We start from the raw sequence: 26,011 nt of genomic DNA, 5'->3' as shown, positions 1-26,011 counted from the left end.
GTAGAGATCTTTCGTCATATAGTAAAAGGATCAAAAGAATCTGAAATGTTTTTACAACACGGATGTCTAAATGTTCTACTCCTGTGCAAAATTTCATGATGAAATAAGCAATACATTTTTTTGAGGAAACAAAAGCAATACTGTGAAAAACGTCATTTCTGAAGCATTTTGGGCTACCTGTTTTGGCTTTTTACCTTAAGTGCCACAAATGGGATTTCTCCAGATGAATTTATATGTAGGGTAGAACACCAAAGAATGTTTGTCAACAAAAAACAGAATTTTTTTTGTTTTGTGCTATTTTTTGAACCGGGGAACAGAATGACAGGCAACTAAGCTTACATATCTGCAGAGAGCTGGTCCCAGAATGTAGCACCTCTTTTTACATGCCTGATACAGTGTTATACATTGTAGAGTTGTTTCTCCAAAGTCCAGGCGTTTACATCAGACAAGTTAAACTAACTGTTCTGTTCTTATGAACGTACACACTATCTGGCAGATATGGCAACTCTTGTTCGTCCTTGTCATCTGTAATTCTTTTGCTCCTGATGCTACCTAATCAACCAACACCACTAACTTAATTACGAAGCAAGCAGTTCCCGACAGGTCTGTCGAAGGTGGATCCTAAGGCTAAGGAGACATATACACTACTGAGCACAATGACAGACAGAGTCCTTAGTCAACCACGAGGGGCGGCCAGTTGCTGCTTCTTGACCCGATCTCCAGGCTTCACCATGCTGAATAAACATAAATGCCATAAATATCCATTTGCGAGAACTCGAACGAGAGAAACTACAGGCGATTTTCAGACCTGATATCATGCGGCGTTATAAATATCCATTGTGACCCGTGTGCAACAGCAAAATCTACAAGGGTGTCCAAGCTTATTTTGCGGCTCACCACATCCTGCGCAAATCAGATACCGCCAATAAAAAGGTTTGATTTGTCATTAACAGGATGGTTGTAGAAAGTGTCGTGTTTGCTCACCATGAATACATCAAACTCATCCATGGCCCTAAAAGGTGCTTCCGTCATCCCATGAAGAGCTAAAGCGAAGCAAAGTGTCGAAAAAGATCGCTCTCCCCCTGGACCAAGTTGCATAGCAAAAGTTGTAGTTAACGAAAACATGGGTATGAAATACTAGCAAAAGATTCCTAAAGAAACATGACTTGGTGAATGGTATTCTGAGCAATAAATGAAATGTGAAAATACCATCTTGCAAGTTACAACCATGGTACAGGTACCTGACAGTCCTCTAGTGTCTCTGATGGTATCATGAGATGCATCTTGAGGCATTGTTAGCTACATCAAACACCATAGACAACTGTTACATGAAGCACAAATCCTCCGACCGCTATGTACATGGCAAAATGGCAATGTTATGAAGGATTCACACCTCAATAGATAAAACTTTATTCTGGTAATCTACGTTGGTGAATCCACTGATACCTTTCTTTCCCAGGTGCTCATTGAACCTTCAAAACAATAAAAGTGGACGGCCTATCAGGACTAACCGTTTCAACTGATGGATAAGAGAAATCAAAGCCAGCAGAAAAACAGATGATAAACATCCAAGAAAGAAACTTGTATTTACAGCCATGTCAATTGTCTCTTCAAAAGGCCAGCATTTCTCTGGAACTTCTTCCACCGCAAGTCCAATAATTTTTCACACGACTGCACAGCAATATACTTGGGTCAAAAGCAGATCCAGTAGAGTGCAATGAGCATATCAAAGTCAAACATGCCAACATAGGTAGGAAAACATGAAGTAATGAACTTACATTAATGTTCAGCCTAAAACTTGCATACAGCTGTTGCTTACTTAAGATTTTCTGCTCCTTTTTGTCATGCAATGCCCTCAGATCGTCTATGGACTCAGCATGTCTGCTCAGATTATTATCACTGTTATTATTCACAAAGGATAAAAACTCATGGGCATCAACTTTTTCCTGCCACTATGACCAATTTGGTTCCAAACCTTCTGCTTTCTTGATCAAATCTCTGTTTCAGTCTATTTAACTTGGCACTTAATTGTTCGGGAGTGGATCCAGCAACATTATTCAGAGCTTCCATATCGCTCTCAGGGCAAATAGTCGAAGCCTTCTTGAAGTTATCCTACAGAATATAAGGTCATCACTCACATGTGAGTCAGGTAACACATAAGACCTGATACGTCCAGGTGTTAAAAATGCTTCGTAGAAATTAACGGAACACACACGCTGGATGTATTAAGTTGACAGTACGTCCAGCATTACTCTAATTGCAGTACATAAATGCTAAGATGAAGTTGCTGGTTTAAGTTCGGCCACTATTCAAGGTATGACCTTTTCCAAAAATATACCCAAAAAACATGAGTTTGGTGGTTCTGGACCATCCTGAAACACCATCTGTCCATTCAATAGGTAAAAATCAAATTACGTGAACACTCACGCTAATCTTACTACTTTGTATTTCATCCTGTTAATTAATAAAATCAAGAATCGTCACTTGTATTGCCTCTTGCAGCGGGTTCATTCCATCAGAATGTTAGACACTGTATTTATCTTATTTACTTATTAAGAAACTGTTCTCTTATCAAGTTTTATAATTCTTTTGGCAATGTGAATTTTCAGGCCCACACTGACTCTAACTATAACAGAACAGACTTTCTCTTAGAGAAGAACCATACAGAAACAATCATAGTCCAACAAAGTAAAACAAGGCAATTAAAGCCAGTAACAGAACAAAAACCTGTCGAAGCTGCTGAAGATCTGCATACTCTGCTTCAGCCATTTTAATAGCAGGTAAAACTTTGGTTGTCATGAGACCTTCATAGTGAGCCTTCTCCTGGTTCACATATTCAATGGAAGAAACTACCATCAGTACATACATGCTACAGACAATTAAGTGATCGCAATTTTCTACTTCCTCCGTTCCTAAATATAAGCCTTTTTAGAGATTCCAATGCGGACTACATATGGAGCAAAATGAGTGAATCTACATTCTAAAATATGTCTATATACATCCGTATGTAGTTTGTATTGGAATCTCTAAAAAGACTTATATTTAGGAACAGAGAGAGTAATTTCTTCCTGATAGGAATAGCCAGAGCTTGGTTGACCAAGCTGTTGATGGTGATAGTTTGTCTCCAGAAGAGACAAATTTTAACAAAATATCCACATAAAAAGTGGTGTAGGTGAAGAGCTAGTGTCATATTCTAACGAAACTAAAATGTGATGGTTATCCACTTCTTCTACAATATAATAAATATTTTTCCATTTGAAAAAAAGTTAAATAAAAAGAATAATGGAAATATGAAATGTGGTACTAAGGTGGGGAGGGTCACAGACTATAGGAACCATACGGCTGTAAGACAAAATGGATGACAGCTTTAATTGAGCAAAAGGGGGTCATTTACAATACAGTGTTTACATAGGGTAAGAAAGGAAAGGGGAAGATGTGTTTCTCATTGACGCTTTCATGAAACTGATAGATTAAACAAATGCTTTCCAGTACATCTCAGCTATACTAGTGTCAGAGACCATAGAAACACAAATCAAGAGCGAACTGTATATCGTTTATGAGTTATGACTGCAGGATAAGGAGAAGCACCTGCTCAGCTGCATCTAGTTTACGCTTAATAAGTTCTAATTCATCATTTGCGCTAGCACGATGCCCCGTCTCCTCATTCACAGAATCTGAAACAAAAAAAAATTACTGTTAGAATCTGCAGAGAATGGTAATTAAAGCTAAGGAGGCAGCCACAGGCAGCAGAACAGTAACTTTCAGTTTCAAGCATGGAAGAACGTATATTCTGTAAAGGAAAACATAGTCCACAAGTATGAGATGAAAGGAACTTAAAACAGAGATTTAGTGAACAAACAAAAATCCATATTTGCATGCTCCGTAGTTATGGCATCTTTTGTAGAAGGTAAAGGGAAATTAATTTGATATTCTAGTACTAGGTAATCTCTGGGTTAAGAAAAAAAGAGTTATTTTTTTATCGAACCAGCAGGAGAGGTGCCAGTCATTATTGTACTCCCTCCGTCCCAAAATGTTTCTCAACTTACCAAAGTTGAGACATTTGTTTTGGGATGGAGGGAGTATTAAGAAGAGAAAAACACAAAACATAATAGACCCAAAAGGGCCTTTAACACATACACGGAACACAGTCACCAAACTCAAAAGACACCAGAAGATTACAAGCGCGCCAGAACATATCAAACAAACAACCACCAGACCAAACAAAGATCAAGGACAAAGAGACTCAAACTCATAGGAGCCAGCAGAACACTGAAGAGTGGATTCCTCTCTGGTCTCTTGGACAAGCTGGCTGACCCCAGAATTTCTACCCTCAAAAACACATCCACTATGGTGTTTCCAAAGAAACCAAGCTACTAGCATGACCAAGAACCCCTTTCGCTGATGAGTTTCGACTAGTAGCATTGCCTCAAACCATAATTTTGGAAGGAAAAATGATTTCGGTCTACAAGCGCCACCTGGACCAGACGCTGTAAGATCTGCACCCAAACTTGTTTAGCAAAGACATGCGACCATCACATGTTTAACGGTCTCAACCTAGTAAACACAAGGAGGGCAGCTTGTAGGATGAGGCAGGCCGGGTACTGGCAGAAGTAAATCACCGTAACCCTCCTCTCACCCCCGTGCAGCCGCGTCGGGCCGCTCCGGGGCGCTCCCCGCCCTCCCTCCTATAGCCCGACCTCCGCCCTTCCCTCCGCTCGCCACCGCCAATGAAGTTGTCGGGTAAAGCCCTAGCGTCGCAGTGCGGTGGATCTATAAGGCTCCGACTTGGAGTGAGGAGGTGGGGCCGACTCCTCTAGCGGGTGTGCGGCAGGTTGGTGTCGGCCAAATGCGGTGGTGGCGAGGCTGCTAGCGACGGGCGGGCCTGATCTCGGCCCAGATGGGCGTACGGGCTGCGCCATGCTGGTACGTTAAACATCACTCCAGTGGCAGCGCACATGCGAGTTTGGGTGTGCGGCTTGCACGTTGTGCAAGGTCATCGAGGAACGAACACCGGACTTGGTGGCAGTGATCTCCTTTCGTGGGTGGTTGGCCAGCTGATGGTCGGTGGTGGCAGATCTTGGCATCCCACGCCGAGCAGTGGTGGTGGCTTGATGGTTGCGCGGAGCCGATCTGCGCGACTTGGTGGCGATCCATCCGGCTGGGAGTTGGGAAGAAAAGGCCGCCAGTGAAAACCAAGCTCCGACCTCGGTCGTGGCGGGCGATGTCTATGCGTCGTTACCTTGTTGAATGCATTGTCACTGCAGTCATCATCTCCTAGCTCGGGTTGTTACGAGGGGAAACCCTTGATCTAGGTCTCTTAGACGCTGGTGACGATTTTGGTGTCGTTATCCCTCTTGAGGGCATCGTTTTGGAGCAGATGCTTGCTAGAGTCGTCATGAGGTGGAGCGGTGTGGCATCTACCACGTCAACGACGATGGGTCTCGGCGGCATTCAGCGATGGATGCGTCTTGATGAACGAGAGCAGGGCAGTGGCACTGTTTGGCGTCATGATGGCGCCAATGGCAGAGGTCACCAGCAAGGTGGCTTTGGGTTGATCCATGTATTTATTTTGTCCGGCTCTGTTGAATAATATAATAAAGATGGCTGTGTGCATCCTGGGATGCAAAGGCCAGGGGGGTTTAACCTCCTTTTAGGAAAAAAATTATGAGGTAGGCCTCAGAGTTCAAGGCCTATCCGTAAATTTCAATAGAAGGAATAGAAAACTAGTGCTTGTCTTAGAAAGAGGCTAATTGTTTCTAAATACTAGAGTCTATCATAAATGAAAGAAACCTATGATAAATTTGGAATGCAGAAAAAAATTACTTGAGAAACAAGTTCCGGCTAGAAACTGCTCTAAGTTGTACTCCCTTTGTTCACAAATATAAGATGTTCTAACTTTTTTGTGGGTCGGATGTATATAGACACGTTTTAGTGTGTTTGTTCACTCATTTCAATCCGTATGTAGTCCATATTGAAATATCCAAAATATCTTATATTTGTGAACGGAGGGAGTATATAATAGCCATGTGATATCCCAGTTGTATAAGGGGTTTTCTGCATATTTTATTATGCATGTAACGGCCTATGGCCTCACAGGAATAAAAGTTGCATATTTCCTCACAGAAACAACCCAAAATATACATGTACTTCACTGGAAAAAGGTGTCATTTTTTTCCCATTCCATGTACAGGAGTAAGATAGCACAATAAAATAAAAAATGAGCGGGTGTTTTATCTTCATCAGGGGACAGATATTGCCTAACATATCAAACATACTAGCTTTATAACTAAGCTATATTATATCCTTTACATAGACATGTTGCCTTCCATTTGCCGGATGCCTACTTTAAAGACGCTAACGCCACTATTCCTCTATCATCATTTATAACTAAGCATAATTCTGAAGTAAAATGCTACAATGTGGCAGGCATGGTTATCTATCTCAAGATCGAAATGCAAAAACTCAAATGCTAAACAACTTCACAGTGTACATGCCAGTAAATTATCATACCCATAAAGGTCTTGTAAGCTTCTCTTCTATCGTTCACTTCTCGTGAAGCCGCTGCTAACTTCACTTTAATCTTCTGAAGTAATTGTTCGCTCTCCACAATGATATTCTTCTCTTTCTGCAGAAAAAGGTAACATGACAAAACTGATAAAGTTTTTGCTTAGATAACGAGGATCATTATACCTAGTGCAGTGAAATGAGATAGATGGTTCCTCAAGAAAGGAAAAAGGGAGCAAACCTTTATGTCCTCCTCTAGTTCACTGTTATCCACAGCAGCATATCTATTAATTTCAGCAAAAGCTCTCTTGGCGTCATCAAGTTCCAGTATTTTTTTCTCTAAACGATGCTCCTCAGGTTCTCGTTTTCTCTGCGAAGCAACATGGCAAGTTACAAGATAATTGAAATGCATTACACATCAACAAGAATTTTACCTTCGAATCTGCTATTTTCTGTTCAAGGTCACATTGATCTTTAACTAACTTGCTTTTCTGACCATTTTTTTCCACGATTGTTCTTTGAATACCTTCTGCTTCATTCTTAAGTTCAGCAATTTTCTCTCCCAGTGAACTGCACAAACGATTAGGTCTTCCTTTTTTGCTTGTAGGAGGATAAAAAGTCTGAACAGCACGTCTAGAAAATCTACAAGAAAAATTCGACGGGAGCAGAATCATCAAAGAATGAACAGATCACAGCATGCTCATTTCCTAAGCGAAAGAAGTTACTTCATCCACCCGCGTTTAAAAAGCCTATGAGCCAAAACACTGAACCAAGGAGGAATTAATCCAGCATTAGTTACGGAAAGAAAATTTTTTCTGCATCCTCCACTGGCCGCATGCACCAATGAGAAGGAGTCCATTTAATTCAGCCATGCTTTGGCTAATTCTGCATGGAGCCTCGCCCCTAGCTTTTGCATGCATCGCATTTTCTCTCGATAATTAATTCCACAAATCAGCGAAGAAAACCCCAATTGAATCCAGCAAAAAAGTAGGATCTTAATTATACCTGGCCTAAAAATCAGGACATGGCTTCATGGCCCTCCGGCCTTTTAAACCCAGACGGAGAGAGTATCTAGCAATTTGCATGATGTTTTATTTCCCAAAAGTTCATGAACAGAGAATTCGTCAGTAAACTGTAAAACTGCCGTGAGAGTTGAAACACACGAGACATAGCAACACTGGTGAGCTCTGCTTCGGGAAAAATCAGTTTATGAGATGCTTCTATAGAAGCGTTTACTTCCCCGAATTTTTCTCACCTTTTTATCATGTTATCAAGAGGTCAATTAAATATATGTGTCTCATTACATAACTGCACTAACTGGAGGAAGCAACCTCAACTTGCCGCATGAGCAATTTAGGGAGTTCAGTGGAAAGAAGGGAGGAGAGAGGGGGTGGACAAAGTGACTGCCTGCACAAACACTTGGGAATTTTCGGATAAGGGAGTTGTCAACATGAGGAGCGCAAGGGGCTGCATATGGGATATACATAGGCCACTTGCAAGCTTTAGCACAATATCAACCCAGCCAGCCCACACCCTTCTTTCAACAAGGGAGAATAGTACTAGGATTATGTATTCTCCTCAAAGGGCTGCAGCATCCCTGGATGCACAAGGCAGATAGGGAGCTGGAGAGGCACAGTAACCATTGTGATAAGGTTGCCAGTGGCGACAGCAAACTTTGGATGGGGCCAGTCAGTTACCAGGATTACTGTCCAATCGCATGGTCTATAATCATGGTGGGTCTTCACAATTGCAGGTCACTAACATTCTGGAATGCTTATCTGGACACCGTCAGGTTACGCGCTGAAGAAGAGAAGGGAAATGAGACCTTGGGCCCCTGTTGCTTCTTGTCCTCGCTGTAGCAGCTGCTGGTATTTCTCTTTATCTCCATGACCTAGCGTGGTCACTACTCGCAGCAATCACTGAGTACCGCACACGGGCCGAAGGAGGCATGGGAGATATAAAGAAGAGGCCCAGTACATGGTCATGACTTTCAAATGTGAATTTTCCAAATTGACATACTATGTGACGTGTTTGGTTGGACTTTGGTTTTGTGCACTCATAAGCCAAAGCCCAACCAACCAGCTGGCTTTTAAAAAAACGCATGGTGGCTTATTAATTAGTGCATATGAGCAAAAGCATGCTTTTCTGGCTTTTGAAACATCCTAGATCCTACGCGCTGATACCACATATAATGGATATTCCTCGCACAGAAATCCCTTCGACTGGCCTCTATCTTCATTTTTTCCCATCCCCGAGTCGCCACCCCATGCGAGATCCAAGGTGGCAGCACTAGGGTTGCCACTACCACTGCCGTCTTGTGGTTCCTCCGGTTCCAGACACCAGAAAAAGGCACCATCCAGCGATCTGCTTCTCCCCTATAACTTCTCCTCTTGACAACTAGACGTGGTGCGGCTCCTCCCTGGAAGCAAGGCATGGCACGGCTACTCCCCTGCAAACCCACTTTGGGGCGACGCCGCTGCTCCTCCACGGCCCTCCTCTGCAACTACGACGACCCCCGCCGGCAGCTGGCCCTGCAGCCCCGTACCGGCAAGAACAGGACCACCAGCCTGCCCATCCAGCAACCGTAAGCATGCGCTGGATCCACCTCACAGCAGCCTGCCATCGAGCGACTGCAAGCCCATGCTGGAACCTGGCTTTGGATTTCTTCTCTATTTTTCCCTTTGGTTTCTTTCTCATGATGAATGGATGCTTGTAGTCGTAAATGGATGATGGTGGACGAAATTACAAGAGTAATGGATTCAGATTTGGCTGAGTGAATTGCTTGTAATCTATATAAATGGTTGAGACCAAAAAAAAAATCTACACACATTGGTTCTTGTCCATGTGATCATGCTCCTGCTGCCATACTATGCATTTTTTAGGTAATTATTACTATTATGTGTATGCAATTTTGGTGGCAGATTTTGTTCTTGGTATAAAAATAGCAGACATAATACTTTGAAACCTCTAAATAATGAATGACATGCAAAAGAATTTAAAGTATATTGTAGTAGCATCACATATGCAAAACATATTGTTGAATGCACTATGTTGAAATTTTGGCTTAATAATATATCTAGAAAATAATATGTCAAGCATTTTGTTTGTACATGACATCATTCTATTAAATAAGTTAGCTAAAAGAAGTATGCTATTCTAATAAGACTACATACAACAGCTCACAAGTCGGGGAAATAGAGCTAAATCGGGAAAACATGAGGTTATTATCATTAAATCAGTAGATAAACAGAATATCAGCATTGGACGAGTATTCTAGTTACTGTACTACAGTCACATCCCAGACAACCAGCTCTCCAAATAGCTCTACTCCTCACAGCAGCTTTGCAATAACCGACAGACAACAGCTGCTTATTTTAAAGCCACAGCCCAGCCAAACACTCCATGTGTGTATACACTAACTTCTCTACTCTTATAAAAGACCAAGTTGGTGATGATGGTATGTCCGCCGACCATCATTTCTGACCATTCGCTCTGCATCTAATGCATGTGAGGTAAGCTTTTCGATTAGAGATGCGCATACTCCAAATAACTCTACTTATAGGAAGCGACGAAGCATGAATAACAACTCATGAACAAGCGGATTGCGAATCAGGGAACTGTGGTTAGTTGGCCCTCCAAATGACCCCGTGTGCCATCAACCCAACTGGGGAACTCCAGAAACTGATCTCAAGTCACTAGTCGTCTCGAATGCACCGATACTTCAGGCGACCAGCGAATCGGTATCCTATACTGTATCTAGTACCGATACACCCCCGCTATGTATCCATGGAGTATCTGTGAATAATGATTTAAAACAATTCAGATACTTGAAGGATACTTTCTCAATTCGTTTTGGATACGGCTCAGCCCACCTAAGATCCCACTCAGCCCAGTTAAGAGGCAGCCAGCAACCCTAGTACTCCAATGCCCCCCATCCTTTCCCTCCCAGTTTCTTTCCTCCCTCCCGAGCTCACACCAGGCGGCGACAAGGCGTCTGTGTGCCTAGCAGCTCCTCACCCATGGCTGGTGGCGGCAGCGGCTAGCTGGCGAGGAGCTGCTGCTCCTCCTCGCCAACGTCCCCTCTCACGCAGCAGCCAGGTATGTGCACTTCTCTTCTCCTTTTCTCCTGCCCAGCCAAGCTCATCCCCTCTTCTTTCTCCTCTGATCTCTGAAGATCTCATATTCTCATCTCCTCCAGATGGCTCTGCTGAACCCCTACTGTACCTACAAATCTAAGGGCACCATTGTGGAGCCATGTTACAATCATAGAGAAATCACCTGGAGGGGCCAACACTAAATCAATTATTTAAAAATAATACAACGTATCCGTATTGGCACTTTTTCAAAATGTCGAATTTATGTATCCGTATTGGCCCGATACTGATACCCGTAGTGCATTCGAGCTAGTCGGTCCCACAAAATTGCAAGATGTTTTTTTCAGAAGGGGGAGTGCTCCCGCTAAAATTGCAAGATGGTAATTCATCAAATCAAAATTGATAAGCAGGAATCTGCAATTACATGAATATTTGGCGGCACATGGAGATAGAAACGCCTATAAGGATTCTAAAATTACTTCTAGCAAGGATTATTTATGGTTAACTGCTTGATATAACAAGTAAATGGCTGCAATATGACCAAACTAATATGAGCATCACCACCGAGACTTACATTTTGTCCCCATCAGAAGTATACACTTCCTTTATATTCCGCATCCTATCATCAAATGCAAGAGATTTTCCGACTTCATAATCTTTAACCAGGACCTGCCTTTCAGCATGACCCTGAAACAAAGGAACTTTGCAAATGTTGCTCTAATAATAACATGTCAAACTGAAGGATCTGACAAAAAAAAAAAGTGTGATGCTTATTGATATCTCATAATTAAAAATTATTTCATAACAGATGTCAGGTTTCTTTGGATTATTAGTTTCAAAATAATTATCCATCCAGGGAAGATTTCAGTTGTTGGATTGTTGCAACTTTTCCATCCTCAACCCGCACAGTCAATGGTACCGAAGATATCAAATGGTTGAAATATGACATAAGTAGGGGTAAAGGCAGTCCAATTCCATTATATAATACTCAAATTTTGTGCCTCCTGGTATTTAGCATATGATAAATGGACCACTTTTCTGAAACAAACAGAGTAGTTGTTTGAGATTATATTACCTGATCCACCAATACATTCAGCACAGTGTGATTTTCTGACTGAATAACTGATAGTACTGTAGGGTGCTCTGTTGTAGGAAGTGAACCATCAGGAATGATCAATTTATAGAAGGTAAGAGAATTAGAATTCATCAAAATGTAACAGAATATTGAATAAGATACAGGGCCTTTAATCTCACCGTGGCCTAGTAAAATCATACACAATAATTCGAAGGTTATTGAAATTCACTTTACTTGCACATTCTCGCAAAACATGTAAATCCTTACAACACGTGACAATAAATGCATCCAGAAGCCCCCCACATGCGCTATCAACTGCCACAGACCAGGACTCACTAGCAAGTTGCTGCATGGAACAAGCATTATTAAGGTCTGGAAAAAGTAATACAGCTATAACCTACTCCCTCCGTTCCTAAATATAAGTCTTTTTAGAGATTTCAATGCGGACTACCTACGGACGTATATAGACGTACTTTAGAGTGTAGATTCACTCATTTTGCTCCGTATGTAGTCCATAGTGGAAGCTCTAGAAAGACTTATATTTAGGAATGGATGGAGTACATTGTAGAAAAAGCAATACTATATGAAACAAATCGATTTTGCATTCATGCTATTTGATGCAACGAGAACAAATATTATTACAGATACTCCAATGAACTAGCATCAATGACAAAAAGATCAAACAAATTGATTAATTTTCTAAAGGGGTCAATGATTGATGGGGTCAAGACTCAAGAACTCAGGATGCAGAGACTAGTCAACATTGAGGCTGTTACAGAGAGGTACTTACTGTACTAAGTTTCTTATATTTCCTTTTTGTATTTCGGATTCCTAATTTATCTCCTAACATAAGGCCCTAGATCCTTGGCAATAGATTAAATTGTTATTCCTCTAACATTGTATCAGTAGCCGATTAGGTCTAGATCTTTTTTTCCGTTGTACCCAAAAAAAAAAGATTGTCTTAAAGATTAGGGAAACCTTCTGTCCTTATTGTGCAATTCACAAACGGCCAAAAGGACCAAAACTTGGAACAAATTTTGAAGTTTCCATATTCTAATATGAAGCACTTGGGACATATACACAGACTTTTGTACTTCACAGAGTCAACACAAGCTTTAGAGCAGTAGGAGGTGCTAGGAAGAATAGAGGACAGAGAATATGGATGCCCAGTCACAGTAATAAAGTAGTAGGCTGGGTGAGAACTCTGATGTCCAGGACCTAACGACGCAAAACCAGTTCCTGCTTGTGAAGCTCCTGCATCGGCTGCACTCGAGCGACAACACACCCTGGTCTGTGTGGCTCTAGTCTGCGTTGGACCGGATGCCGGTCTGTGATGCTGCGATCGCGCGGCTACCTGGGAGCCACTAGGGTGCTCTCATCAAGCTCATGCCGCTCTACAGGGTTATCTCTTTTGTTGCAGTCGGCAATGGTGAACAGACCGCCTTCTGGCTCGACAACTGGCTGCCTATCGACCCCCTTTGTAGCTTTATGCCCACCATGTTCTCGCATGTGACGAGCGTCGTGGTCTCGATGCCTGCGGCCTTGCTGGAGGTGTGGTCCCAACTCATCCCCCGCCTCACCGCCGCTGGGGCTCGTCATCTAGATGCCCTGCTAATGGCTCTAGACAGGGTTCAGCTGTCCACTTCAACCGACGACCAGGTGCTTGAGTGTTGTTCCTTACCTACCCATGGGTTCCAGACCGCCCAGCTCTACTACCTCTGCTCTTTTGGTGGGGTGGTCGCCACCTTCCACGACTTCGCATGGCGGAGGCAAGCCCCCTCCTCGGTTCGTTTCTTCACTTAGCTCATGGTTCAGGGCCGGATCAACACCCGGAGTGCGTTGCTCCGAAAAAGCATCACCTCCACTGCCGAGGCCGGTTGTCCACAGTGTGAGGCGCTGTGAGGCGCCCTGCAAGACTGCAGATCACCTAGTCTTCCAGTGCACCTTCGCCTAGCACTTCTGGGCGTTTGTTGGTGCGCCGACGCCGCACGAGGCCTCGCTTCGATCTCTACAGGATGTCTGTCTCTCCCCCGCTATAACCTAAGTGGTTGGTATCAACCTTCATTCTCATTTGCTTCTCATGGCTATGGAAGCACTACAATGGGATGCTCTTCAACAGTGACACCCCCTCTCTCACACGCCTCCGATGCTTGTGCCGCGAGGAGGCCGCCGTTTGCCCCAGTCCAACGGGTGATGTGGACACCTGGCTTGACTGTTTACCAGTCCGAACCAGCTGACTCCCCTCCACCTCTCTCCTAAATCTCTGCCCCCCCCCTACCCCCTGCAAAAATCTCGGTTGTGTACCCTTCCGTATATGAATAAATGAAAATGATTCAGGTATGATTTTACCCCCCCCCCCCCCGCCACCCCCGGGTGACATTTCAAAAAAAAGAACTTCGTAAGAACCAATGCAGCTGCACTATGGGAACACAGCATTGACCTGTAGCTGGGAACACTAGTTGGGCTGCCACGGGTTAAGCCGTGGATAAATAAATAATAAAACAATACAATATAAAAATATAAGCAATGTGGATTAACGAAGTTTATTGCTAAATACAGCAGATCAAAACATGTGCTAAATGATATACCAAATTATCATTTGCATCAAGTTACTACACATGGTATTATTATACATATTCAAGAGTAACCAATAATTCAAGACAAGAATCATGATAATTGGCATTTTCATACCAGATGAGCCCCTATTGGACCAATAGGTGGGCTTTCGAATTTTTTGTGGTTTGTCTCTATTGATTCCAAGAGTTTCAGAACTCTTTGTCCCCCAAATGCCGTTACCTAAGATGAAGCATTGATTGTATATAAATGAAGATGTTAGAGAGCAGTTGCCAGTTGCTACTAAAATCAATCACATCCTGAGAAGCGGGGCTATGATCATACAAAAAGGGCATCTACTGCTTACTGGTTACTGTAAAGAGAGAATATACCGTATTACTTTGCTGTCGTTGAAGGTCTGCAATGTCGGATTTTATTTGTTTTGTCCTTCTATCATTTTCAGCTATCTGTGAAATAAAATTTAATGGCATAAACGATACAATACAAGACCCACATTTTTCAATGCAGAAAAAAGGTGGCCAACTTCACATGAAAGTACAGAAGACTCGTGAACTTCAAATAGTGTGGATAATTATAAGTGATGTTTTTTAGATAAATGTTGGGGGAACACTTTTCAAAGGTAACCTAATACTGCGCCAAAGCTTATTCTGAGCTTGGAATCATGTGAGGACAAATTACTTAAACAGGCCATCGAACTTAGACCCAGATGTATTTTACCCCTAACTCTGCACGTTCAGCCTCGCTCAAAATATCTTTTTGAACAAGTAGAGCTATGTTCTTAAAGTTCAACAAAAGGGAAAATGTGATAAACAGACAGGGTTCATGGAGCGTCAACTATGAGTAAGGGCCATCGCGTGGACATGGTTTTCTTTCATACATTGTGTGTCATGTGTCATGTGCAAACCTATTTGGAAATTGAAATAAAATCAAATCAGAATTGATGTGTGCATGAAAATGTATAGTTAAGCCTAATTATTACTGTGCACGATCGCACCCTGCCACCCTTTTTTCACATTAAGCATTAGGAATCAGAAAGAAGCAAAACATATGAGAACTAGCAAAAAAAGATAAATATTCTATGAGAATAACATTATCCAGAACACATATATATTCTCTAATAATAGCATTATACATAATTACATTATCTGGAACACATATACCCGCATTCATACATCAATAGATGGAATGGGTACCACTAAGTAACTATAAAATACAAAAGGTAATATAATTACAGTAAACAATAGATATGGAAACAATTCCTCCAGTCAAAATAAGTTATTGCTGATAAAATATTTTCCAAACTGACAGAACAATATCACAATGAAGATTTAGGCCATAGGAAAATGGTACAAGTAGATTCCTGAAGAAATACTTCTAATATAGAACTAAAAATACGATTCGCATTTATGGGTTAGGGAACTTTCTTTAGCAATGTTTCTGGTTCAAAATGTGGCTTATTTGTGATTGGAGTGGATGGAGTAACATTATCACTTTTACTGTGTTGACAGAGTTTAAAGTTCATTATGCAGGAAAGCAGTATTTCTGGTAGCACATTGAGTTTAAGATACCTCTTTTGATATGTCATTGATAGATTTTACGATGCCTGATAATTCTGCTGTGAATTCATTTTCATCCTCTCTTAACCTGAATGGCACACAAGTTCGAATCAAACAACCAAGAAACTTTACTTGGATGTGGTTAAGCAAAGTAAGAAGTACAATTGAATGACCTTGTAACATTTGAATGAAGATGATCAATCTGTTGTTGTATGTTCTGCATATCTTTCTCCATTTGAGATGCCTCAGCCTTCAGATTGATAAAGACATGATTCAGACAGAATAGCTAAATTCAAACATACAAAGCCAAGGAAATACAAAAAAAAAATATCAAGAGGCATGCTATCAAGTGAATCTTTTGGAACAATTGATATCAAGGTTCACCGATTATGTCATTTTTAGGAGATAGCCCAAAGTCTTCTGAGGAACAGGTACAAAGTGGTAACAGTTAGCTCATGTGAAAACCAAAAATGTGATTAGTCCAGTTAACAGGACTGATGCTCCCTTATTGAAAACAAACTATTTTACGATACAACTTATCTCTATTGTATAGCCCAAGGTGAATCACACAAGACATGGGGTACAAGGAAGAAAACATAGCCTAATACAGACTCCTAGACCAATACCACTACTTAACACACACCCTCGGATGCTCTATAGCACTGTATTTGAAGAAGCGCATCTTGAGAGTGTCATTGTGGCATGGAGAGCCTTCAAAACCTGTCGAGTCAAGCCAAAGGGGATAACCAGAAGATGGTGCATCGAAGGAAGACACCGCATAAGTAGAAGATACAAGATAAGTCACAAGAGAAGATGAGTTATCAAAAGATGGCACACAAGAGAATGAAGCAACAACAACAAAGCCATTAGTCCCAAACAAGTTGGGGTAGGCTAGAGCTAAAACCCATAAGATCTCGCAACCCACTCATGGTTCTAGCACATGGATAGCAAGCTTCCATGAACCCTTGTCCACTCGTTTTCCTCTCTCAGATTTTGACCATCTTATAGATGTCCCTTCCGCCTTCCTTCGTGCCTAACCGCCGGTAGAGGTCCTCGTACACCCGAACCCCTTGCTCCACTCACAGCTCTCTTTGCGGCCTTCTATGCCACCTTGTACTTCTCCCTGTTGTCCACACTCGTATCCAGGTAAAGGCGTCTGAAACACTCTTTCTTCTCCTTAATAGCCGCCTGGACATCATCGTTCCACCACCAGATATCTTTAGCTTCACTTTTACTTCCCCTGGAACTTCGCTTTTACTTCCCCTGGACACTCCAAACTCCTCGGAGGCCACCTTACGAATGCAAGTTGCCATCTTCATCCACATATTGTCTGCATCACCTCCTTCCTTCCATGGAACCTCTTTAATGACCCTCTCCTTGAACGCCTAAGCTACCTCCCCCTTGAGCTTCCACCACTTCGTTCTAGCGACTTTGGCACGCTTATCCCGCTGAACATGAATCTGAAAGCGGAAGTCAGCCACGACAAGCTTTATGCTGAGGGACAACACTCTCTGCAGATATCACCATACTATCTAGGCAAGCACGCCTGTCTTCTCTTCTCGAGAGGATGAAATCAACCTGGCTAGTGTTAACCACTACTAAAAGTCACTAGGTATGATTCTCTCTCTTTAAAGAGGGTGTTAGCTACGATCATCTCGTAGGCTAGAGCAAAGCTTAAGACATCTTGATTCCTAATGCCACGGCCAAAGGCCCCATGCACCCCTTCAAAACCTGTGTTAGATGTACCCACGTGACCATTGAGGTCTCCTCATATGAAGAGCTTCTCACCAATAGGTATACTCCTAGCCATCTCCTCCAAGCCTTCCCAGAACTCCCTCTTGGTGTTCTCATCGTGGCCTACTTCCGGGGCATGCACGCGGATAACATTGAGAACTAAGTCCCAACTACCAGCTTGACTAGGATAATCTGGTCCCCATGCCTCTTAATGTTTACCAGTCCATACTTGAGGCTCCCCCGTGTACCACTCCATACTTCAAGATGCCTATTCCATTTCTGTTTGGAGTTGTCCCCGTGTACCACAGCTTGAAGCTGGTATCCTACACCTCCTTCGCCTTCTGTCCACTCCATTTGGTTTCTAGACGCAAAGGATATCAACACCTCTCCTCACCACTATATCAACTAGCTCTCGAAGCTTAACTGCCAGGGACCCTACATTCCAGCTACCTAAGCGGATCCTCCTAGGCTCGGCTATCTTCCTTACCCTTCGCACTCGTCGAGTCAAATGCGAACACCCTTGCTCATTTTCCACCACACCAAGGAGTCGATGTAGCACGCCACTAAGGATGCGACGATGCTCACTTGCCACCGTATCCAGATCAAGATATGGCGCGCCACCAGGGGGTGACGGCCCGGCCCTTGCCCATTTGACACCACACCCGGGTACCGATATGGGTTACGTCCCAACGATTTTATTTTGGGTTACATCTCCATAAGAGTGGCTAAGTTTTGACGTCGGCTCGCCAAGCCTATCACAACCCTCCTTTACCCAGGCATGGGACCAGCTATGTTGAGACAACACAAGAGAATGAAGCATTGCGTACAAAATCATAGCCATTAAAACCCAAGGCTAAAGAAGCTCAGCGGCAAGAGAATGGGCGCGACAACGCAAAAAGAGGCCACAAAAATCCTACATAAACAAGGACCAGAAAAGGATACACAAATTGTATAGAAAGGACCATGGCGAGAAAAGGAAAGCTCGCGTAAGTTTTGGTGGACAAGGATGACATAAAAATATGAAATAGCAACGGATTTGGTGGACGTAGCGGAAAATATAGAGCTAGAAGCTAGGAAGCACACACAAGATGAAGATGCAAGAGCCATCATGGATGCGTGAGAGGCTACGAAGGAGGCCGTGCAGGTGGAGGAGCAGCGATGAGTAGCAACTAGCGAATGAGCATGCAACACCAATAGAAGGTGCATGGGCGAGACGGAGTCAACGAAAAGATCACCGACAAGAATCACATAACATTGAGGAGGGAAAACAGATGTCGGATGGCTTTTTTTTTGCTAAAGGAATCTAATAGGCACACATAGGAGCCAGACAGCCTTAGTACACCAACGGCTGCAGTAGTACGCTAGCAGCAGCAGGCAAGTATGCTAGCTGCAGCTGCAGCTGCAGGAAGAGTTGCACGCGGGGCAGCAGACAGAGAGAGCCATGCTGGGAGACGCAGCGGCGGGAGCAAAGCAGTGCTAGTAGCAGAAGTAGGGAGAGCCACGCGGAGGGCCGCGGGCAAGCAGCAGAAGGAGCGAAGGCTAGAGCCTTGGCGAGCAGCGGACAGCCTCAGCCTTGGCAAGCAGCGGCGGCAACGGCAGCACATGAGGCAATATCAGCGAACAGACGTAGGAGAGAGCATAACAGGCGGCCGGCAGGTGGACCGCGGGAGGGAGCGCGCTGCAGAGGAAGCACACAGCCAAGCCAAGGATCTTCTCTATGGTAGTCCTGTGCTAAATGTCTAAGGCGAGGGCTACGCCTTACAATCCCGGGCACCATAGCACTGACACGTATGTACATCAGAAAGACGCCTTAAGAGCCATGTTCTCCATTGTTCTGGCTCCCCTGCTCCGTGCTAGCTGTTGTGGGTCCAGATTGCAGCTCACTCCTTCGCTGCTCCAGCCTGTGACGTGCTGTGCACTTTTTAGGGCACTCCCAATGCTTGTATCTTCACAAAGTTTCATTGGTAAATATCTGATGTGACACTATTTAATGAGGAAATAGGGAGCAACCATATCTTAAACTGGATATATATCTTAGCACCAAATCCAAAACATCTCATAACTTTTTTCTCACAAAAGACACTAAATGAGGGTTGTTTTATATACAACACTAAGATATAGTGCACTGAGACTGCTATATGTAAACATCTATTTAATGTCATCAGATATAGCTTAAGATATAGTGCACTGGGACTGCCCTTAGAGCCATGCTGTAGCTACAGCAGCCTGTACTAGCTAATATTAGCCTGACATGCAGGCTGTTGTGAATTGCAGTGTACTTTATCTTCACCAATTCATGCAGGCCAGACTAGATGCAGGCTGTTGTGAATTGCAGTGTACTTTATCTTCACCAATTCATGCAGGCCAGACTAGATGCAGGCTGTTGTGAATTGCAGTGTACTTTATCTTCACCAATTCATGCAGGCCATGCTGTAGCTACAGCAGCCTAGGCTGCTGTGATAGCCAGACTCAATGTTTCATACTCCCTCCATCTGGATGTATAGGGCCTAATACGCATTTCAAGATTTACTTTGACCATCAGTAAGATCAATACTGTATTAGATGTATGGTATAAAAATTATATTACTGGAAACTCCTTCCAAATACGAATTCGACAATATACTCTTTGTAACACGTATCATATACTATTGGTCTAAACAATGGTCAAAGTAAATCTAGAAATACGTATAAGGCCCTATATATCCGGATAGAGGGAGTAACACTATCTACTACTTCATACTTGTAAGGTGAATTTAGTTTTTATGGGTTTTAGATAATAGCTCACTTGAGTAGATTGCATATGCTGCATTTGGAAATCACGAAGTTGTGCCTGCAATTGATTCAGGCGGCCATTCTTTCTCTGCAGCATGTGTGCACCACGCTCATGCTCCGCCTCTAGTTCTATCTCCCGCTTCACAGCCTGTAATCAAAAGGAACATGAAGAATTGTTAAGAAAGACAAGTTAAATAATTGCACAATCATGTCCATAGCAGATAGATGCCCATGGTGTCAATGTCTTCAAAATAAGGAATCAGTTAGTGTGGGTGTTTACTCAGAAATGAGGAGAGAAAATGACTGAATTTACACGCACACGTTATATTCAAACAAGATTACCGAACATAAAATCCTTAAATTTCAAATAGAATTATTACTAGGAAAAATTAAGCTGCCAACAATAGGAATCTCAACACTTCATGATGAGTGGCAATATTTCGAGGCAAATGTTATGACACGGTCAAGATGAACATATTACTAAGCCAGAAATTACTGCAGATTTTGTTCTGCAATAATGACCAGCATCAGAGCTTATAGGCTTAATAAGGACTGAAGACACAAAGATATGACAACCAGAAGGATCGCAAAGACTTGACAGTCATAACTTGCTACATTTATCATGACCATCACTTTTTTACTTCCATGTACAAAGACAACAGAGCTGTATGTGGCTCTACCACCTATTGGTCCAAATACAGCTGCTTTTTCTCAACATACCGGATGCTACATCATCTACTCACATACCTCAGCAATGTTATTTTCCATACTTTTCTTCATGTTGTTCTCTTCACGAGTCTTACCCACCAAAGATCTGAGATTTTCTTCCTTTTCAATTAGTTCTTTCTTCAGTTTATCAATAACAACCTAAAAGATTAAAAAATAATTCAGACATAACAATAAGCTCCATTAAATATGACTACTATTTTAGAATATGTATTTTCAAACATAACTATACAGGATGGTTTTGGCACACTATTGCTGTAGTTCACTCCATTAAATATGACTTGAAATTGGCCCTAGTCAAACAGATGATGTTCAAATTGGCAATAGATGTATGTGCCAGCAAGCTTGCATGGATTTATTTTGGTTTACCAAAAAAATTACAGTAAAAACACACCGGTTATTCTAGAGGATACAATGGTACAATGGGTTCCCAGTAAAAAGGACACAACTTACTGTATTTCGGTCAATTCTTTCTTGGCACGCAGGAGCTCGCCCTTTGAGTTTCTGGAGTTTCACTGTTTGTTCCTCAATTTGCTGGTCAACTTCATAAACCCATGACCAGGCTAACTTTTTCTTCAAATTATCAATATCATGTGCTATCTCTTCTATGTGTTCCATATTCTTTATCTTCTCTCGTAATTCATCAAGTTCTCTCATCACTGGCTTAATTGACTTCTCCAGTTCTTGAACATCAGAGTCTGCCTTGTGCACCTGATCTCTTATTGTCTCAAGCAACTCTTTGAGTCGTTGAAGAAGAGTAGCCTTGAAGAAGAACTGCAACAAGACATAATGTATGGACAGTGAAAGAAAAGGAATAATGCTCAGAGTTCTATCAGAGGAAGGGATATAGCAAGCACAGGTATAAGGCAGAATTATGAGCTCAACTCAGAAACAACATTGCGTCAAATAGCAGTTCAGTTCACGGGTCATACACTCATATGAAGTCGTAAGCTACCAAAATATATCTGGTCTGGCATTGAATACATAGTGTCGTGTTCTCATAAAATGATGATCGATTGGAATATATAAAAATGCTAATTGGTTACCTGCACAACTAGAAAGATGTCGAGAGGCAAATGAAAATGCAATCATGGTATTATACAAACTGACTAACTGAAGGCGTGCTTCACGGTCGAGTACATCTAAAAGCGAATAAAATACCATGGAAACCCTGCGGAGTACGACTATACATTTCCATTCACGTTCGTCAAACCATAGATATTCCAACACATCAAATAAAATTAGGGAAAGCACACTTATTGATACAATGGTATTGGCGGAAAACTGAAAAAATTGATTACCTTAAACTTATCCTTGTCATTTCCTGAGTGCAGAAATTCTCTACTTTTGTCTTGACTTATAATTACACAAGGATTTTCAACATCAATCTGAAAAGTTGTGTACGCATCAGGATGTGGAAATATAACACATTCATTACATTCTAACAAAGTACTTCCACAGAATGGTACAAAAACAAAAAAACTTGGAGATACATATCCATGGTTTACAAGGGTAAAGCGATCTAAAGCAAGCACCACCCGCTGACGCATAACTGATGCCTAAGCGCCTAAAGCGGGCGCCTAAGCACCTAAAGCGGGCATATTTCTAAGGCGCTACCAGGGCGCCTTATTGCTTACGCGACTCTTGAACGTCTGAAGCAGGCTGCTTTATAAACAATGTACATATCATGAATGATTGAATAATGCTGATGCATGGCAGTGAAAACAGTCAAAACAAACTGCAGGTGTTGATACTACCATGCTTATCTAAAAAAAACTAATTATGCACCAATAGCTTACACTCCGAGGTTCTTGCGCCTGAGATACGATGACGAAGATTAGTTAACTGTTGACATGTATAGATATGTTGCTCCTCAGGAGGTTAGTTTGGTTCAAAGGAATCATGTAAAATCGAGTCATGCATGCATAAAGATCAAAGTAGATTTCAAGGAGATATCATGTGAAATGTTTCCAAACTGGACTCATGCTGTGTTAGCTGGGAGCAGCCATTGATCAAGATCACCCAGACCAGAGCCTTTATTGCGCACTTTTCTGGCAATGTTCTTTTAGTGGGAGACGACGTGCCCGTCGAATACGAGGTGCATGTGCTGACTTCGTCAATCTCAGTCCCTCAGAGGTGCGCATAGGAGTAGGGTGTGTGCGTTGATAGGGGTGTGTGTACTAGTGTGTATGTGAGTGTTTGCGTCTATCCTGTGTTTCTCTAACAAAAAAGAGGAAGGGGGTGATAGATATGTGATTGCGAAGCGGACCAATAGCGTAGCCGCGGTGGGGCGAGAGAGCAAAACTAGGGAGGAAGGCGCTATGGTCTCTTCTTGCAGATGCATCTGTATGAAAAACATCTTCACCTGGCATTTTTTTTCCTATAGAAACAAAGGCAAAAGTGCGGCGAGGACAGGTAGATGAGAGGGTCCATCAGTTTCTACACCTGTTTTGCATATTACCAAATACAGAAAGTAAACAGCAGAACAAATGACTGAATGAGAGAAACAAGCGACTTACATTAAAATGTTCGACTATCTCATTAAGATCATCTTTGCGATGTGCCACCTTCCTCCCTATTCCAGCACATGTAAAACAATTGTCAAAATATAATATTTTGTAGTAAACTAATGAAAATACGTACTAATAGTACTCTGAAAAAGAATAAAATTAATTGCTACAGTGTTTTTTCCATCCCAAACTAGCATTTAATAATGTATGGAAATGGATGCAACATGCAAATTAAGGCCTGGGACACATAAAGCTTATTTAATTATAAAGTGAAAAGGGAAATTTTCTGCGGCCATGCAAACATGTACAGTATAAGTCAAGCACAGCAAACATATAGGTCTTTTGCCAACATGAAAAGTTGATAGAACCAAGGATGGGAAAGATGTGATAATTTAACATTAAAACTTGAAATAGCCATTAAATAGAATAAAGATATGCAGCCAGGACACAAGAATGGATAATCAAATAAGAAATGCAACAATCCTAAGTTCAGAAATGTATCATCTCTGAATAGCAAAATACAACTACGTGAGAACTCTGAAGGGTCACAGAAAAATACGATTACCCTTAAAACAATACAAGTTGACAAAGTACTAATATGACAGCTAAAAGAGATCTAAACAACTTTGCAGGAGAAATGCTTACAATAGACGGGCACAACCAACAACTAGGAGGAAGAAGGATCAAGTATGTGTACCATGTTGATCTTTTAAGATAGTTGAACTAGATGACTTGGTAATCCTGCGCTCCAATTTAATTAAGTTTCCATATATGTCAGGCTTGAACGCGTCTTCCCCTTGGTTGTTGATGTCAACAGCAATTGCTGCATCGCTGTGATTTAAAGAATAAACTATTTTTCAATCGATCACAGGAAGAGAGATAGGACAGTCGGAGGATAAATGCAAAACCATTAACCAGAGGTTGTACAGTAGAAACATTACGTGTGATCGATGCAGACATCAGCTCCACAATCATCCACAAGATGATAACTACTGGAACCTGTACAGTCATTTACCCAGCCAACATTCTGATTTATTGTTCAGTTACTCAGCCGGTGGTGACCATTTGGAATTGTTTAATATAATTTTATTCGACCAAGGGCAGTTCTTTGGTGAACAAGCAGGTTCAGCCGCTATTTCACCAATTTGCAAAGGTCTAACCCCGGAGACTATCTGCTTTTAATAGGCAGGCTATCTGTTCGATATTTCCATCAAAATCTTCAAGACAAACTGAGTAATTATGCTACATGTTTATTATAGGGCAGAATGTATATCTACAGATTTTCTGTTAAAAGAATACTGTGTGATCCGAGCAACTAGACCGCTGTCTAGATTTTCTGAACATGTATGAAATCTTGAACCAAAATTGTGTTTTTCTAACGAAAACTATAGGTACACATTTCATACCATAATACACATGTATGAACTTTTATGGATCTTTTCAAACATGTGTCGTATGGCACATGCTGCAAAGTGAAATTATTGGCAATATGCCTAGTGCAGAGTACAATTCACTTACTCTGTTAATATTAACAATTTGGTGTGTGACAGTTGGTGCCCTGTTTGCAAAATACATCAATTAATACGATAAAACAAGACCGGTCTTTAAGTTTTCTGATAAGTCCTGTCATCTCTGTTCTTTTCTCTGGAGCATACAGCTGTGGCATTGTCTAAAAATGACCCCAGCAGATTTTCAGGTAAGAAATTTTGACGATTGTTAGTGTCATGTGCAATGGCAAGGGTACGGACAAGGGTTGGACAGGTAATTAACGCAACGAAATCTTGGTTTTTTTCGACAATGACTCAGCAATAAATAGTTATTTAGAAAATAAAATAAAAGATGTGAGCGGGTACAGAAGGCAGACGCGACCTGCAACCAGTCTTGATGAAATCTTTCAATGTTGCCGCCCGCTGCGTGTTCTTGGCGCGGCAGCCGAAGGCGATGCAGAGAGCCGTCAAGATCGCGCTCTTCCCGCCTGCGCCTGCACGAAGAAGAAAAGGCGCATTGGTGAGGGGGGATGTGGGGATTGGGGGAGGGGGGCTAGGGTTTGAGTGGAGGCGTACTGCCGTTCTGGCCGGTGATGAAGTTGACGTGCTGGCCGAGCTCGATGTCGAGGCTGGAGTGGCACATGAAGTTCTCCAGCCGGATGCGGGAGATCGTCCCCGCCATCGCCGCCGCCGCCTTGCTCCTCGCCGGCAGTTGGCGTAGAATTGGGGATTTTCCGGGGGGGTTGGACTTCTGGTGTGGTGGGCGGCAGCCCGCCGAAACTGATGAAATGGGCCGGGAGACATCGCGGTGTCTGGTCGGGGAGTATAACCTAGAACGACTCAAAAAAAAATCCTCAAAACAAAAACCGACTCAACAAAAAATATACTCCCTACATTGCACAATGTAATGCATATAGATTTTCTGAAAAGTCAAACTTTATAAATTTTGACTAAATTTGTGAAGAAAAATATTTATATC

General features: G+C 42.2%; 1 protein-coding gene across 4 annotated transcripts; it reads right to left on the bottom strand.

Annotated features, from left to right (window-relative positions):
- Positions 1-319: 319 nt before the first annotated feature.
- LOC123143277 (structural maintenance of chromosomes protein 6B) lies at positions 320-25,824 on the bottom strand. 4 transcript variants are annotated; one of them, XM_044562137.1, is made up of 28 exons: positions 25,609-25,824; positions 25,415-25,520; positions 24,243-24,376; positions 23,555-23,610; positions 22,337-22,423; positions 21,489-21,809; positions 21,057-21,176; positions 20,323-20,457; positions 15,977-16,053; positions 15,816-15,891; positions 14,619-14,693; positions 14,365-14,469; positions 11,853-12,019; positions 11,674-11,776; positions 11,173-11,285; positions 6,939-7,146; positions 6,746-6,874; positions 6,511-6,625; positions 3,589-3,674; positions 2,728-2,823; positions 1,976-2,112; positions 1,779-1,881; positions 1,592-1,671; positions 1,394-1,472; positions 1,242-1,299; positions 985-1,082; positions 809-903; positions 320-734 (listed from the first exon to the last, which is right to left on the bottom strand). In XM_044562137.1, the coding sequence occupies exons 1-28, from the start codon at positions 25,712-25,714 to the stop codon at positions 677-679; spliced, it is 3,123 nt and encodes a 1,040-aa protein (XP_044418072.1). In that variant the 5' UTR covers positions 25,715-25,824; the 3' UTR covers positions 320-676. The 4 variants fall into 4 exon arrangements, with proteins under 4 accessions (XP_044418072.1, XP_044418075.1, XP_044418073.1 ...); XM_044562140.1 differs by having other exon boundaries at positions 6,939-7,074; XM_044562138.1 differs by having other exon boundaries at positions 11,173-11,299; positions 11,674-11,741.
- Positions 25,825-26,011: the final 187 nt, after the last annotated feature.

This window comes from Triticum aestivum, chromosome 6D, assembly GCF_018294505.1.
Source record: "Triticum aestivum cultivar Chinese Spring chromosome 6D, IWGSC CS RefSeq v2.1, whole genome shotgun sequence".
Classification (NCBI taxonomy): Eukaryota; Viridiplantae; Streptophyta; class Magnoliopsida; order Poales; family Poaceae; genus Triticum; species Triticum aestivum.
Note: the sequence above shows the minus strand (reverse complement) of the source record. Positions and strands in the feature narration are given on the sequence as shown.

Coding starts and splice junctions, on each gene's coding strand:
- LOC123143277 (XM_044562137.1), bottom strand. CDS start 25,714: ATGGCGGGGACGATCTCCCGCATCCGGCTGGAGAACTTCATGTGCCAC. Junction 23,611..24,242: donor TATCTTAAAAGATCAACATG/GTACACATACTT, acceptor GTGCTGGAATAG/GGAGGAAGGTGGCACATCGC. Junction 11,777..11,852: donor TATGATTTTACTAGGCCACG/GTGAGATTAAAG, acceptor TACCTTCTATAA/ATTGATCATTCCTGATGGTT.